At 43.2% G+C, this 18,009-nt stretch overlaps 1 protein-coding gene across 4 annotated transcripts in view; it reads left to right on the forward strand.

Annotated features, from left to right (window-relative positions):
* The window catches only part of DCLK1 (doublecortin like kinase 1), a 1,081,753-nt gene that overhangs the window by 868,161 nt on the left and 195,583 nt on the right, over window positions 1–18,009 (forward strand). For all 4 annotated transcript variants that reach the window (XM_069205533.1, XM_069205532.1, XM_069205535.1 and 1 more), the window contains one exon: window positions 14,196–14,304. In XM_069205533.1, the coding sequence (XP_069061634.1) occupies window positions 14,196–14,304 (109 nt within the window). The remainder of the gene's footprint in view (window positions 1–14,195; window positions 14,305–18,009) is intronic.

Genomic DNA, 18,009 nt, shown 5'->3' on the forward strand with positions numbered 1-18,009 from the left:
GAAATAACGTGGACGTTATTTCACTCAGGCTGCAGTGGCAGGCCTGTGTAAGAATTGTCAGAGCTCCCTATGGGTGGCAAAAGAAATGCTGCAGCCCATAGGGATCTCCTGGAACCCCAATACCCTGGGTACCTCAGTACCATATACTAGGGAATTATAAGGGTGTTCCAGTAAGCCAATGTTAATTGGTAAAGTTGGTCACTAGCCTGTTAGTGACAATTTGAAATAAATGAGAGAGCATAACCACTGAGGTTCTGGTTAGCAGAGCCTCAGTGAGACAGTTAGGCACCACACAGGGTACACATACATATAGGCCACAAACTTATGACACATAACAAACATACTAAAAACATAGGGTTTTCACTATGAGCACTGGGCCCTGGCTAGCAGGATTCCAGTGAGACAGTGAAAACACCCTGACATACACTCACAAACAGGCCAAAAGTGGGGGTAACAAGGCTAGAAAGAGGCTACTTTCTCACACCAACACATTGTGTGATGCAGTGTGATGACACAACACACATCCTGTACTACAACAGTCCTGCCATCTTGAAAGTAAACAAAACAATGTTTTCTGTACTTCTACATTGGTTTCTTTTATAACATGGCTGGTCACCACTACTGGTGTTGCCAATTGTGATAGATTTTAATTACAACCAACATTGCCAGAGCCAATAGCAGCTACCTCCACAGTGCGAAAGAGGGGAGGCAGGCAACAGTGAATATATGTGGACACAAAGATACACATTCATGTACAGTGGGACAGCATTCAGGCCATTGCCAATGTTGTCATTTGGTGCCTGGTGCACCATGGAAGGTGAGAAGTGAGAGACATAGTGACTGAGGAGGGAGCAATGAAAATTGGACATGCATGCCACGAAGAAAAGAGAAAAGGACAAGGTATGAACTCCCACAGAGTGCTAAATAACAACTGAAAATAAAGAAAACAAGGAATTCCATTATATAAGCTGTAGAAGGATACAGCCTATCCAATCAAAAGCAAGAGTAAACATGGATAGGGTGAACAAACACAAGGTACGGAGGAAATCCATCCAGTGAAGACAAAGGAATTGAGATTGGCAGGAAGGCTATCGAATCATGTGTAAGGGCTGACACAAAGCCCACATGAAGCCTGCTCTGTGTAGTATTGCATACAACGTTGTCTGCAACAGAAGCTGTCTGTTGCAAGACCACAAAAACCAGCTTAGGAGAGTATGATTTTCCAAAGATTGACTTGATAATAAAATGCAGTTGATGGGCGTCCATCCTGACTGTAATATCACTTAAATATAGAATTGCCTTTAATAGCACAGCCACAAGATAAGCAGGCGCCTTCTTCACGAGATCTGCCAGACACATGAAGTGATGATATCAGCATGCAAATCTTATCTAACTTACCTCACCTGCTAAATTCTACTGACAGCTATTAATGTCAGGATTCAAGGGATTTTGAAGCACATATCTGGGCTGGAAACGTAACTCAGAAACAAATGACGTTCCCTTCATGTTAAAAGTAGGAGGTTTTAGCCGAGTCTGGCAGACTAGAGAGCGATGCAAGTAAAACGTCCACATCTGTTATGTATTCCCAGAACATCAGCAGGGAATATGCGCGGTTCCAGGAGAGCACTGAAGCCAACCTGAATCATACAATAAGTAAAAGTCATATGGTTTTCGGTGGCCTTGAGCCCAAATATTGAACAGGAAGAGACTTTTCTTGGCTCAGAGCGAGTCAGTACCGAGCGTCCGGGGCGCAGCTACCACTGGTACAGCAGGTGCAGTGCACTGGGTCCCGGAGCCCCGAGGGGACCACTGAACCGTGATAATGGCTGTAGTTTAGTATCCTAGCAGCAGACAAAGGGGTCATTTCCTTGCCTGTATCAGGACTCATTCCCTCCTTGATATGCTACTGCCGAGAATGGAGTGTCGTGGGCCTTCATTAACAACATCCTCTTGACAAGTGTGCTGCAGAAAGACCCAGAATGATGCTAGAGATAGCACAGTTTAGAGTGTGCTGTGATGCTCTACAATAGTCAGGGCGGACGAATGAAGGAGGACATAGAAATGACACTATAAGAAGCACGGTCCTAAACCAAGCCTCTTCTGTAGGCCTAATCAGTTATATGCCTGCATAGGCTACTTGGTATTTTCTAGGTAAGGAGGTTCCCTTCTCTGAAATTATAGCATGGAGGAGCTTACGGGTCTCTGTATGTGCGGAAATGTCCGTTTAGCCAGCAGTATAGTGCAGATACTTGACTCTCTGTGCATAGCTGTGACATGATGGTTGGTAACAAACACTGTATTGTATTTTAGCATTTATACTATGGGGCACCGAAGAGCAGTATGCGATGGGCAGCATGGTATCTTAGCACATAACACTTAAAAATGCCTCTGAGTACCCTGGAGGACTGGCAAAATTCACTGAGCTAGGGCACTGGAGGGTGAACCCCATGGCCCATGAAATCCGACGACAATGTTTGATGAATGTTCCTGCCTCCTTCTGTAGTACAAAGGCTTCCTTGAGCATTGCAAGTGGCACGGCAGGATGTAAACTGCACATGATGTGTGCCAGAGTCATGCACTCCGGCTGTTTTGGTGGCACATGAGAGGGAAAAGCAGTGCAAGGAGAAAACTCTGAAAGGCCACTTCTGTGAAATGGCTGGCTTCCTTACTGAGCCAAGCAGTGGGCTGTAGTTGGTTTGGTGAGCACCCTTTGAAGGTAGGACTTCATCACTTTTGTCTCTCACCTCTTTTTCTCTTTCTCAGTATTGTATCAGCAAGCATCAGGCCCAAATTGCTGGTCTCAGTATTCTAGGACGCTTGGACCACTCTGATGTTGTTGATCATAGTTTAGAATTTGAACCAGAGCTCTAAATGATCAAGTAACTTTAACATTTCCATTTCCCCAGCCACTTCAGAGCAAGCAGCCCACTCTGTCTTTGTGTATTTTGGAATCAATACAAACAGACTGACAGCAGTAGGTGTTCACATATTCATCTGAGTGTAAAAGTATAAAAACATCTGTCATGTCAAGCATCCTGCTCAGCGTCCTGCAACTGTCCTCTTATCCAAAATCATAATTTGCATAATTTCAGAACGCACCTTTATTGTGCTCAGTAGAGCTCAGGTGGGAGTAAATGAACTGCTGATAAACTGTATGCCCAAGATAAGAGGCTGACTTTTCCTGCTTCCATTCTATTCACTAACATTACAGTTAGTAAATCTTCTTCATTGCCTAAGTCAGGAGCTTCATATGAAACTGTAACCAATCAATCAATCAATCAGGATTTTGTAAAGCGCACTACTCACCCGTGAGGGTCTCAAGGCGCTGAGGAGGGGAGGGGGAGAAGAGGGGAAGGTGCTGCTACTGCTTGAACAGCCAGGTCTTGAGAAGTTTCCTGAAGGTAAGGAGGGCTTTGGTCTGGTGCAGGTGGGTGGGAAGAGTGTTCCACATTTTGACGGCGAGGTGCGAGAATGATCTACCGCCGTTTGTAGTTCTGCGGACGCGTGGGACGGTTGTGAGGGCGAGGTCGGCGGAGCAGAGATGCCGGGTCAGGGTGTAGAAGGAGAGTCATCTGTTGAGGTATTCTGGTCCTGTGTAATGCAGTTCTAATGAGGATAGCACTGAGGTGGTGTGGAATCGTAAAATTCAGACAATGTAGAACTCTTAAAATTGAATGCAGAACTCGCAAGTGGCATCTTATTAGACGTTTGTTGGACTTTTTTGCTTATGCAGGGTCATCCCCAATCTTTTTGCCTCCTGCCTCCTATTTTTTCTGACCTGTTGCTGTTGGCTTTTGAACTCTGAGCACTTTACCACTGCTAACCAGTGCTAAAGTGTATATGCTCTCTGTGTAAATTGTATGGTTGATTGGTTTATCCATGATTGGCATATTTGATTTACTAGTAATTCCCTAGTAAGGTGCACTAGAGGTGCCAGGGCCTGTAAATTAAATGCTACTAGTGGGTCTGCAGCACTGGTTGTGCCACCCACATAAGTAGCTCTGTAATCATGTATCAGACCTGCCACTGCAGTGTCTGTGTGTGCAGTTTTAACTGTAATTTTGACTTGGCAAGTGTACCCACTTTCCAGGCCTAAACTTTCCCTTTTCCTACATGTCAGACACCTCTAAGGTAGGCCCTAGATAGCCCCAAGGGAAGGGTGAGGTGTATGGTTAAGGTAGGACATACAGTAATGTGTTTTATATGTCCTGACAGTGAAATATTGCTAAATTCGTTTTTCACTGTTGCAAGGCCTGTCCCCCTCATATGTTAATATGGGGGATACCTTTAAATATGATTAAAGTGTAGATTCCCTTTGGGAGCGGATGGACATGTGGAGTTTGGGGTCTCTGAGCTCACAAAATACATCTTTTAGTAAAGTTGATTTTAAGATTGTGTGTTTGAAAATGCCACTTTTAGAAAGTGAGCATGTTCTTGCTTATACCATATCTGTGACTCTGCCTGTTTGTGGATTCCCTGTCTGGGTCAGTTTGACAGTTGGGCTGGTTGCACCTCACACTAGACAGTGATACAAAGGGAGCTGGGGTGTAGTCTGCATTTCCTGATGAGTCATCTGTGCTAGGAGGGAGGGGAGGAGTGGTCACTTATACCTGAAAGGGCTGTGCCTGTCCTTACACAATGCCATCTACGACCCCCTGGTGAGTGTCTGGGGCCTGGCCTGGGCAAGGCAGGATTTCGCATTCAAAAGAGACTTTACTTTGAAGTAGGCCTACTTCAAAGGAGAAATTGGGTATAAGAAGGGCACCCAAAACCACAGACTTTAAGATCACTTCTGGACATCAAGAGGAACCTCTGCCTGGAGAAGAGCTGAAGAGCTGAGGAGAAGTGCTGCCCTGCCTGTGACTGTGCTTTGTGGAGCTTTCCTGCAGTGCTGCTTCTGCCAGAGTAAGAGGGCAAAGACTGGACTTTGTGTGCCTTCCATCTTGTGAAGAAATCTCCAAGGGCTTGATTTAGAGCTTGTCTCTTGTTGTTTGAAGTCTCAGGGACAGCAAAGACTTCTCTCTGTCAGCACATGGAGTCTCTGGAGAGACTCCTGCTCTGACAAGTGGTGCCCTATCCAGTCCCTGGGCCCTTGAAAGGAAAGCTGGTGGAAATTCAGGGAAATCGACTTCGGACGACTTCAGACCAATGCCACTGCTGAATCCAGTGACGCCGCCTGAAACCGACTCCGTGATCTTCGCTGGAACGCAACGGCCTTCGCAGGCCCGACGCAGCTGCAGCCCCGCTGAAGTTCACGACTCCCAGGAAGTCGCCGCACCACGTCATGACCGGCGCCACTCGAAGTGTGCGGATTCAACGTTTCGCACAGACACCGCGATCCCCCACTTCGCGCATCGGCTTGTTTTCACTCTTCACCAAAGGTACTGTACTTGGGGGTCTACGTGACTCCGTGTCCGGCGCCGCTGGTGTCGGCTTGTTGGGAACCACTCCGTCACGACGCCATGTTAACACCTCATCAAAACATTTTTTGTTTCTAAGCACTATTTTTGAGTTTAATCTTTAAAAATTCATAACTTGACTTGTGTATGTCGGATTTTTGTCGTTTTGGTCTTGTTTTGTTTAGATAAATATTTCCTATTTTTCTAAACTGGTGTTGTGTCATTTTTTAGTGTTTTCATTAAGTTACTGTGTGTGTTGGCACAAATACTTTACACCTAGCTCTCTGAAGTTAGGCCTAGTGCTCTGCCAAGCCACCAAGAGGGTAAGCAGGGTTTAGCTGAGGGTGATTCTCTTTTACCCTCACTAGAGGGAGGGTCCTTGCTTGAACAGGGGGTAACCTATTATTCCAGAAATGATTCAGGACGTAAAATATATGAAAAACATTCTACACTTTGCTGTAGAACAAAAATTGAGGGGCATTGCGTGTAGTGTGTTTCTGGATCCAGCGAAGTGAAACGTCATGGGATATCATTCTAAGTTCTATAGCACAACAACTTGAAAATCTATGGGCAAAGACAGCTTAGGTCTCTAAAACACACTAAGGTGGATGGGGTAGCTTTATCAATGCACATCTCGAAAGTAGCACCCAGACCTGTTTAACCATCCTCCTGCTTGATCAGCCGTGAATATTATGGGATCTCCAGGCATCTTTATTTGGCAAGTTCAGTGGGGCTTATCATCCACTAAATTTGATCACGAAGTCTGAATTACAGTCAGCAGCAGGCAAGGAAAACATACGCATGGTCTATTTGACCTCCTTTGTAGTTACCGTCAGCACGCACAATACTCAATGTGAGCGTCTATGGCACATACAGAGGCCTAGGGCAAGGGCCAGCAGTTACTATGAAAATTCTCAGACAACTGTAGATTTACTGAGTACTTCAAAAAATCACACCAGTTGGAACATCCAATCGCATCTCGTGCCACACTGCTTTCTCTGTAAATATCTATGTTCATCCAACCAGTGCCAATCTCAATGTACCTTCCTGGGGTACATTAAACTGCCACAATGGAAGCACTCCTGATTCAGGCAACTCAACTGGTGTAGGTTTAATAAACCATCAGGAATACAAATGCATTCTGGAGAACTAATGCATTAGTTTAACACAGTATTTCAAATCCAGCTTCAAAAAGACATTAGTGATCCTTCTTCATCTAATGTACTAATCACTCACCTCACAAAATTGGTATTCGTAGAGGGTTGCAAAAGCTCCACCCTCATGAATATTAATGAGACGAGCCACATTGTATGACCCTTTAGTATGGGGTGCAAATGCAGGGATAGAGGCCTATAAGGGACCAAAATCTTCCATTTCTGCATACACATTCCCTCTATAGCAACATATTGTAAAGCAGCCCAAGTCCAGTAAAGGAATGCAGATAAGACATTGGAGGAAGGAGCCCCTGAACCAGTGTCCGCCCCATCAGAGGTTACCAGACATGATTCCCAAAGCAAAAGGAGTCCCTGTGGGACTTCTTTCCTTTGCAAATCAGTTACAGCCAGGGCGTTGGTTATTATTCTATGGCTTGTTACATAAATAAGGGTCACAAAGCATTTATACGTTTCATTTCAACTTGCAATTAAGATGGGACACCTTACCCCTCCTAGTTAGGATTTGGAAAGGGTCATAGAACCCCCTTTGCGATTTGGAAAGAATTTTGATTAATGAAAACTGTTCTAACCATTGCAAAAAAGCTATTTTGTACTCACCAAGCCACAGATTTTGAGAGTTGGCATGTTTGAGACCACAAAAGTGTTTTTTACATCGAGCCCTTTTTCACACACTGTGAGAGCCGAGCAACATAAACCATGCAGGAGACGCTCAATGTGGACATTTGAAAGATAGTGATAGTCAAGGAATAAGAGGAGAGAGGGGAAAGGAGACAGAAGAGAGGGAAACAAAGGAGGACATTCGGAAAAAGAGGAAAAATTGAGAAAGTTAAGACTGAGTAAGAGGGATAGAGAGTGAGAGGAGAAAGAGAAAAGCGGTGAGGCAATGGAGGTGAAGCAGATACTCCCAATGAATTTCTGAAAATATATCTTTAGCAGAAATTCTACACTACAATTAATATTTTAAGGAGAAGAAGATGCACGCAACAGCCATATCGGGGTGGTTGACCAGCACTTCTTTAACACTGTAGACTTTTAAGTTGTGGCTTTACTTAGATATTAAAAGCGGTGCTTAATTGGTAAACTAACAAGTGCCTGTGCCCAAAGTTCTACTCAGAATTCCGCAGCCGGTGCAATTAAATGTGGGTGTGCTGAATACCAAGAGTGCAAATCCATTTCTTGGGCCTTTAATCCTGTACCAGACACTACTTGCCCCTTTATCTCACACAGTGCTTAATTTGTAAATAAAAGCATGCAGGTGCCCAAAGCTCTTCTCTTAAACACGCGGCTGCTGCAATTAGATGTACGAACACGGAATATGGAGGCAGCGTAATCCCGAAGCCATCTCGGGTCTCTTCAATCCATTTAAAGCCACTCCCTGCCCCTTCAGCTCACTCTTGCAGTTTTCTGCGTTTCCCGTCGTTTTTCTCTTCCTCTGTCTTTCCCATGTGTGTCTTTGGCTCGCAATAAGTGATTGAGGCAGAAAAATAAGTGCCGGCCCTCATAAATAAGTATCGATTCTCCGTACCGGAAACAACAAGCACAAATTAAGGATTGATCTCACAGGTTCCTCCTTTCTCGCTGTTTAACGTGTTTCTCTTCCTCGGTCTTTCCTCTTCTGTTTTTCCCTTTCTTGCTCTCGCTAAATATGTGAAGACAGTCCCCCAAATGAGTGGTGGTGGCCCTTACGGGCAACCACCAGCTCAAATTAAGCAGTGATCGAAAGACGTAAAGACAGTCATATTATCCTGCCTAATTCGAGTAAAAAAACACTTCTTTCAATGCAGAAACTGCAAGGCAAAGGGAACCGTAGGAGAATGCACAAAAATAATCCAGCCTCAGATGTCTTGGCTCCAACAAACACATAAAATCATAACGAGAACTCCGTATTGCCTGAGCTGTTTAATAATATTGTTTTATTCCAGAGACCAGCAGTGTCTCTCTGCTAACACTTCACTCGTAACACATAACGCAAACTCATTCTGCCTTTTATTGCCAAAAAAGGCATTCACAACTCGTATTTTGTGGAAGGATATGTGGTAAAGTTTTATTGAATGAAAAGTGTAGATTTATGAAGCTATTTCTTTGAAAGCCCATGCAACATGCTGCGCGGGTCAAAGGTTACCCATACATTTTTATGACACGGTCTGTACAGGTTTATGTCCTGGGCTGTTACACGACCTATTAGGCATTTATAAGATGCTATTTCAACTTTATTCTCAAGACCTAATGGGCACTGAGGCCAGTAAAATGGCAGCTAGATCAGTACCGAGTCGCCATACCAGATCCCCACCTTCAGCATATGCAGGTGCCCAGACTGAGCACGAAGGTGGTATTCACAAGACTATGTGCTATGGATTATATGCTTAATTTTAAACCAGGGCCTCAAATATGAGGGTATTTATTGCTGTCTGGGTTGCAGGATGTAATAAAGTACGCATTAGAGTGACAGGTTTCCCATTAATGAGGGTTTTAATACAACAGGCACTTCCAATAATATTTTAGCATCGCATATGCCAAATCAGGCTATAAACACAGGCACATGTCTGGAAGATTGTGAAATTACATTTTAATGTAGACCATGGGTCGTAGCTCTGCTGAGAATTAACCAATAAATATGTTATTAGGAGGGCTAGGGGCGTCGGCTAGCCGCCTTTTGGCTTTGTCGATGATTGTTTTATTTTGTCATAGTTTGTGTGAAACTTTATTTTTTGGCAGAGCAGCTGTGCCCCTGACAATATGAATTTTTTTTTGCCTAAAAGCAAAACTATTATATGGTCTAAAAAAAAAAGCACACGCTTGTTAAATTAGTCCCTGGAACTGAAGAGAAATAATTTGGGCACGGATGTCCGGGTAGAATGCCATCACTCACAGTGAAGTTAACCAATGGCGGAAGTGGGAAGACCCAGGGCCCCATGATGTATTCTGTTGTGGGCAGAAGAAAAATGTGAATGGCAGAACAACGGACGAGTGGATGAAGAAGAGGGCGGACTGAAACCACTTTAAGTAAGTATATTATACGTAAAATGTTAGTAAAATAAAAAAGAATCTTAGCTAATTAAAGTCATCCCTAAAAAGAGACAAACAAATATAATATCCTATTTTTAGATGGGAATTAGGCTTATCCAGATCCCAGTGGCGCAAACTTTCCATGAGTAAAAAATAAAAGTAGAAATTACCTCCAGGGATACTTTTAGCTCTAGACTTGCCAACAAAACAATTTTCAGTGAAAATATGAATGTAATAGGAAATAATATTAATCACTATTATTATTATTATTATTTACACAGCTCATAATACTACTATATTTGTCAGTCCTACGAGCTCTAAATGTTAAGGTGTTACTATTACCAATGTATTGCTACTCAGTTTATCGACCTTAGAAGAATTAAAAGTTGAGTTATCCCTGCTGACCTGTGCTCTCATTTCATTTATCTCACACCCACTGTCAAAACCGAGCCACCCTCTTGCTTGCAATTTAAGGTAACGTTAGCATTAAAAAACTCAGAAACACATAAGCATTACTTATTTGTACATCCTAAGTGATAAAAAAAGCAGTACCTCAAGTGTGTTTAGTTTCTTGAATACAAGTTTTTTAAGTTGAACTGTGCTGAATGAAGTAAAAATTCACATGGCAATATTGCATTCCAGATTCTGATATCTGGGGTGTTCCAGAAAGTTCACATTAAATTGCCATAAAAACAGGTAAGTATGAAACTTAAATACAATACACGGAGTCATAAATGTCACATAACCTCCAAGTAGTTGTCATGTGCAGGTGAACAGAAAGCCCTTAATACAAAATATTCGGCTGATTTTAAAGAGACCAAAATCACAAGTTAAAGGATATATCTACAGGTTGGTGTGCAGTTCTTCCTGTGGGATTTTGTGCTGGTATACAACATGTAACATGTGTTTCTTGACTAACAACCACAAATGTACCACTGTATGAGCTTCAGCTATATAAGGTTCCTAAACCCTTTTCTGTCCACAACTCCCAGCAGGGAGACAACCTTCCATCTATTCTTTGACTTAAGGTGAGTATGAGGAGCTGTCAGTTTCAGGGTGTCTTGTCTTTATCCTTTATCCACATTGAATAACAGAGAGAACAATCAATAATTGCTTCTACTTTTCACTTCTCCCTGGTTGGCTGGTATGATGAAGGATTGAGTTGACCCATAGCTTTCCCTGGCAAATTTCCATTTATCTCATGTGCTGTGTTGTTTAATTCCGCACATGTGATTTGTGCCTCTTTGTACAGTGCCCTAGGTCTGCTCAAGGCTATTTTCCAGCATTTTGCAGCGCCAGAACACCGCCATGGTTCTTCTGGCTCCCAGGGCAGTGGCACAAAACTAGTAACTAAGGGCCTGATTTATGTTTTGGGGGAAAGGGTACTTTGTTGCAATCGAGTACCCTTACTACCAACAAAATAGTCTGCCGCCCGATTTAAATGTGGGCGGACCTTTGGTGTAACCATGGCGGAGACTAATCGGTCTCCACCATGGTTACACCCCTCTGACGGCCCGACGGAGTAAGGGCCCTTAGAGGTTGATCTTTATGTCCACCCATCTAATATTGATGGGCGGATATACAGGTTAGGTTTCACTGCTCTTCACCGCCAGGAAAACCCTGGGCGTAAGGGGCAGTTAAAACTGCAAAATGTCCCCCTGGCCATGGGAGATAACTCCCATAGCGAGGGGGTGTCTTTTATTTTTTAATTTTCAAAAACAAAATCCTGCCAAATATTAAATCAGGCACTAATTTAATAGTTCGCGTCATCTTGTTAAAAACTGCTACTTCTTAGCAAATGGTTAAAAAGCAATTGTTTTTAAATTGTTATTTTCCAATATGGATTTTTTAATAAACCAATTACTTCGAACATAAATTTGGCTGTAACAAAAGTGCTTTATATATTTGGGTTTATCGTCCCATCGCTCTACCTGTTCTCTCTCCTACTCATTATCCTCCTGACTCGCACTCTGCTTTTTTTTACCTTTAATTAAACGCATTGCGATGTTGTTTTCAATTTGGGTGCTTCGAATTTCCCTTTAATTTTTTCGGATCTTTTGTCACTTCTGTTCATTTAATTTTTAGAGCCCTATATCTCAAACAATTTTATGCATGCGTTTTTACCCAAGGTGCTTGATCTAAGCATCTATCACAGGGCAAATGTTCTGGGTTCTCTGGGAAAGAACTTAGCGAGAACGGACAGCTCTGCATGAGACAGAGTGTTCCAGGCGGATGTCAACTAGGGTCACTCAGAAGGCAGTAGGAGCACACAAACAGATGATCTGCGCAATGCAACCAAAACTTATTGATGTCAGATGATAACAGAATATTTGGGGCAGGGCACATGAGACAGAGTAGGGCAGGTGCCGATACTCCTTGGGCTGCTCAGTGTGAAGGCATCAACTGCAAACAGCACCTGTCTTCGCCAGCTGTCTCCTGCAGTACATGTGCCAGTTGTTTAAAGCAGGCCCTTGCCTACTGTTTCTGTAACTTGATGCCCTATGCTGCCTATGTGATTTGCATTTGGTTGGTCTAGTCGGATAGCTGTGATGCCATGTGTCCTTAGGAGAGAGCATGGCAGTGAACGTACGTCCATTGGCATTAGCCAGGAAATTCACGATTGCGTCTGTTACTCTGTACACCCCTGTAAAACTGTGGGGGTGCCCTTGCAGTACTTACTTCCCTGTGTGTCTAGGCCGTACACTCATCTGTGCTTGGTGGGTGTTCTCAAATGTTGCTGGTGTGGTGGTTGCTTGACCTCGCCATATCTGCGGTAATCACTATGTTGACCTTATTAGATGTTCCTTTGTAGTCATCCAGGAAAGGGAGACATCTGTTGACAGTAAAAGGCAGCCCTGCTGAAGGTCCCCTGCATTCAATGTGTGAGCGTCACTGCTACATATTCCGACGCGTGCACATGCACCGTAGTTTGAGCACATAGCAGGCCCACATGATGGAACTTTGAGATAAGACATTTGTCTTCTTCTATGTCCTCTGAAATTAAGAAAGTATTGAAAACACAGCGAACTTCAGATGATTACATGGCTGTAAAAATTCCCACTGCCCTCAAGCCTCAAAAAGGCTCATTAGGTTTCAAGGGCCAGAGGGCTTTGCGAAAATCAGCATAAATGTGGTTCGGCCCCTAGAGCTTGCAACATCAAACTATAAAAAAGAGCCTGGATTCACCACTAAAGTCTTCTACAGCAGACAGTACAACTGCAGCAAGAAGATCCTTACTGGCACCTAATCTCATCCACAGCCAGCTATCACCTGCTGTGATACCCAAAATAATACACACATGCAGCTTATCGGCGCACTCCTCATCTGCAGGTTCACACGCTACTCAGCATGGTTGGAGCATGGAACAAGAACCCCCGACTGGCCATCATTTGACTCCTCCTTCAGTTCACATACGAACAATCCTCCACATACAGCCACCTGCTGGATGCATTCAAATATATTAATATTTAATTTAGATATTAATATAAATGAAGAGCTATATTATATGTCACACTCCAGAAAATGACACTGGTCATCAAGCAGCACATTGATTGCAGAATGGCCTAGTAAACTAATGCTTGCTGCTAAGGGACATAGGGGCATATGCAAGAAAAGTAGCGCTACACATAGTGCAGCGCTACTTTTCTTGCGCCCTTTACCACCCCCTCACCGCACCACATGTGCACTGTATTTAAAATGCTGCGCACCATGGCACAGGGTAGGGGGCAATAGAGTAATTTTTTATGACACAATTAATGTACTCTGCAGGCGTAGTGCCAAAATATTGCCGCTACTCCTGCAGAGTACATACTGGCCCATTGTAAACAATGGTGTGCCCCCTTTTAACGCCTGCCCTGAGCAGGCGTTAAAGTGCCAAACAAAAATGAGGCAAAGAAATCTGTTAGATTTCTTTGTGCCATTTTTTCACCCCCCCTCCCACCCTCAACAGGGGAACGTCCCCTTTGCATACATTATGCCTGGTGCAGGCATAATGTAGCACAAAGAGTTAGAAAGTGGCGCAATGCATGGCATTTTTTTAGATTTTGCCCATCTAACAAAACATTAGTGTAAAAACAATTACACTAATGTGTTGGTAGATGGTGCTAGGGGCTCTTAAATATGCCTCATAGTGATCAGCAGACTTCTAATCTGAATCCCAGCAAGGCTATCCTCCAGCCTTCTCAGGTTGATCAATGGTGTACCGTTATATTGGGTAATAGCAACATCTATTGTATACAGTGCTTAGAAACAGAAGTGTGGTACGAAGCACTTTATGAAAACAAGATATCATTATGACTATTACATCACCACACAACTTGTATACTCATAGATCACATTTCCAAAAGTGGCCCTCAACATCTATTGTTGGAATGTGACACTGATTCAACCCTTCATCTTTTCTGAGTTCCAAAAATGTATCAACTCTCTCACAAAGCTATCATGGACGAGTGAAAAGTGATACATTGGACAATGGTTTATGACCTTGCTGGAACAACATCATGATCTTTTGTTGATCCATAAAACGTTCGTCTGAGGGTGACTGACATGGTGTCCAAAGCTGAAAAGTTGTTTAAGGACTTGTTTTGCAATAAACGTACACTATTGGCTCTTTCAGATGTGTTGGACGAAGGATTCCAGGTGCCAGTCTCAATAGCAGAGCGGTATAAAGTTGGAAGGACAATAGGAGATGGAAATTTCGCCATTGTAAAGGAATGTATAGAAAGGTAAGAAAGCAAAAGGTGGCTTTTATCTTTGCTACTGCATACGCATCTTATTATAAGAAGTACTTGACTGAAATGTCAATGTGTAATTTTTTGCAAAGTGGGGACCAGATACGATTAGCGACGTGATGACGTATGGTATGTACGTAACACCATGGAGCGTGAGCACGTCACGGCTTCTCGAGAAAATCTTTATATTTTACCGCATGCCTAGCGTGGGAAATGTTATGTTATTTGCAGAAAACGTGTCCAAATCCTTTTTCTATTTCAATAAAGTGGTAAATTGGGTACTCCTGCTGCTGATTAGACTTTTAGTCAGGGTCAGTCAGCAAGGCACGGGAAGGCGCCTGCAGTAATTGAAAGCCTATCTGGTAATAATCCATTGAAGGCCCTGAGCTAAAATTGCTGGCACTACAATGGCAAGAAATGTTGGCAGCGAGGACAGCACTGTACTTTATTTCAAACATTTCATTTAATGCAATCTAACCCAATTGTATCATCTTTGCAAAACAAGGAACGCGTTCAAGACACACTCTGTTTATAATCTTGCTAAGGATCTCAGTGATTCCAAGGACACGCCGCCATCTTTTTTTGGCTGGTAATGTTCCGGGCATGATAGTGGCTGTTGAGGCCAAAAAGAAAAGTGATCTGCAATAACTGCGTGTGTGTCCCCAGATACATTTATTAATAGAACAATGCAAATCATACTAACTCTTGATTTTTTTTATTCTCAAATTAAGCCACAGACAAAACTCTAACCTGTGATTGCTCATGAAAATAATTTCGGTCGGCGTAGTACCTAGTTTTACTATATGCATATTTCTCGAATCAGGTGTATTTTTCTCCGCTGAGTACATTTAGAAACGTATACTATTAATTATCTCCAAGTTTATAATTAGAGGTGTGTCACTAAGAAGTAAAGCAATGATCCCTCTGAGAGCCAAAAGTCAGGTTCTATTCTAAATGCTAAATAGTCTCTTTTTACACGATGTAATTTCTGCGGCAGAAAAGATTAAAAAAAGATTCCCACAAAATATTGTTGTTATGTCGCCACTAGACTTTGGGCCTGATTACAAGTTGAGGTGCATTTTTATCGCCCCATATAAATAAAAATACCGTGAGGTATGTTTTTTAATGGGAGCGATAAATAACACCTATTATGAGTTTATGGGGAATAAGCTGCGGATTTTGGTGTTTAACGCAACAAAATCCACATAATACAGTAAATTATGTATGTTCCCCCTGTTAAATTTCAGCAGGTTTGACCTGTCGAAATTTAACAAATGTTGGGTTATTTAACTCATCCGATAAACATCAAACAATTTTTGGATGCATTAAATAAAACCAAACTCGTAATTCCATCCTGTGCATAAACAGGTGTTTACACACAAATGGAATTTAACAAGACACACATAATTAGGTTCTAGTCGTGCAATTTTTCAGCCACAAAGGATCTCTCTCGAAAAAGGCCTGGCTCTAGGATTTGTGCTCTAGGAGGGCCATAGAAATGGATGAGTGGGCTACGAAGATGCAAGAGCGTAACTACCGCTGGTGCAGCAGGTGCAATGGCACTGAGGCCCACAGCCCTGACTGGCCCATTGAACACTGACAGATGCTGTAGTTTGTGACCTCATAAGCAGTCAGAGGGGGCAATTTCCTTGCTAGCACCAGTGCCAACTGCATCCTTTATATGCTACTGTGAAGATGACTGGGCAGAGGTAAAAAATATATATATATATTTCAGACATCTGATATTGTTGGTGCTGATATCTTTCCACTTATGGCATTTTAACACAATAAACATCAGCCAACGAGCTACATACTTTGCTACTTTGCTATCCTTCCAGGTTGGGGGAAGAGGAGGAATGCTGTTTGTCAGAACTTTAAAATGCAGACGAACTGCAGCATGCTCCTGGTCATGTGCAGCAGCCGAAACGTCCCTACCAGAGGGTTAAGCACAGGTTAATTTAGTGACTTTTGTGGTTCACTCTGGCTGGGACTGTGGTTGTTGCTTGAGAAGGGTCTCCCCACCCCCATTCAAAACCCCTAATGTTTACAATCACCACTGCTGATGTTTTATACCAATTTATTCAAGAAATGCAAACAAAACCCACACATTCTAATTCCCTCTGTGTCCACTGATAACTGTACTTTGAAGAAAACATCTTTTTTTTCCTGCTAATAACCCAAAATAAACATGTAATATAAAAATTAGATAACAGTTTCACATACAGTATGGTCCTGTATTGTATAACATTTTTTAAGAGTAGGGAGTGGTCATTGGGACCACTTCCTACTCTTAACATTTTTTTTCAACATTCTCAGAAAGGAAGTGGTCCCATTAGGACCCCTTCTCATTTGCCAATGGCTTACCATCTTCTTGGAAGAGGTGGTAAAAGATTAATGCTTTGCAACCGGGATTCTGTCACAAAACATGAATACATACCAATGCTAATAAGTATTTGCAAAGTGCGCCCTATCAATACCCCTTCTAAATACAGATTCGGGCTTTGGTTGCAAATCCAAATTATGATTTTGTATCATGTGACTGAATCACAATTTGTGTTGTGTACATACAAAAAAAGTTTTTTTGTGGTTGCAAATGTCCTGATTCAGTCAATCGGACCTTTTATGACTAAAAAATGCCTATATACACCTGCCTCTCAGCACCTTGTAATGGGAGCCTGCAGCCTCTTCTGTGTGAGTGAGTGGAGATCCATGCTTTTCATTTGTAAATGATAACAGCTACCATTCCTGCTGACTTCACATTTGTCTGCAGGCCTAAAAGTAGCCCATGTCAAGGATGTTAATCATTAATATAAATCACTAGGCGCAGCCTACGGGGCTTCGGACACCTGCCAAAAATTAAGAAAAAAACACTGTTTTTCCAATTTTAAAGGACTTGGGTGGGCCAGGATCTTTCATGGGTGGGCTTGGCCACCATGGCCCACCCTTTTGAACCAGGCTTGTCAGGAATAAAGATTCAGTAGGCACCTGGGCACCCTGTAGGACTCAGCTTACCTGCTCTCCCTCCAGTGCCAGGACTTGTTCCCGTTTCTGCCTGCTTGCCTTGAGCCTGCATTGCCGCTGCCCAGTTCCTGCTTCTATGTTTTCCTGCTGATTCTTAGCCCCAACCACCCCAGGACCCACGTATTGTAGGCCACAGAGCGACCGCACTGAATAGGTACCTGGGCATGCTGTAAGACTCAGCTAACCTGTTCCTGCTCAGCTTACCTGCTCCTTTGCCAGGACCTGTTCCTACTCCTGTTTCTGCCTGCTTGCCTTGTGCCTGCATTGCCGCTGCCTCTGCCCGTTTTTTGCCTCCCCGTTTTCTTGCTGATTCCTAGCTCTGCCCACCCCAGGACCTACTTAATGCAGGTTGCAGTGCAACAAGCAGCGGACACGCTGCTGGTGCACCAAAAGTGTTCAAAAGGCAAGCCCATCTGTACCTGGACTGTGCACAGCATCAGAAACCCTGTTCCTCCGGGTGCCCCCAGATACACCCCCAAAGAACTCCACCAGCTTAACCCAGAACACCACAAAGACCACTGCTGCCTTGCTGCACCCCAACCCATGGTCAGTCCTTTCACATAGGGCCAGCTTTAGCACTGGTGGCACCTGGTGCAACAATCTATTTTGGCACCTCCCCTCCCTATGACCTCATCCTCAGATTCCCTTGATAACACCTAGCAAAATTACCCCTAATTT

This window comes from Pleurodeles waltl, chromosome 8 (assembly GCF_031143425.1).
Source record: "Pleurodeles waltl isolate 20211129_DDA chromosome 8, aPleWal1.hap1.20221129, whole genome shotgun sequence".
Taxonomy (NCBI): domain Eukaryota; kingdom Metazoa; phylum Chordata; class Amphibia; order Caudata; family Salamandridae; genus Pleurodeles; species Pleurodeles waltl.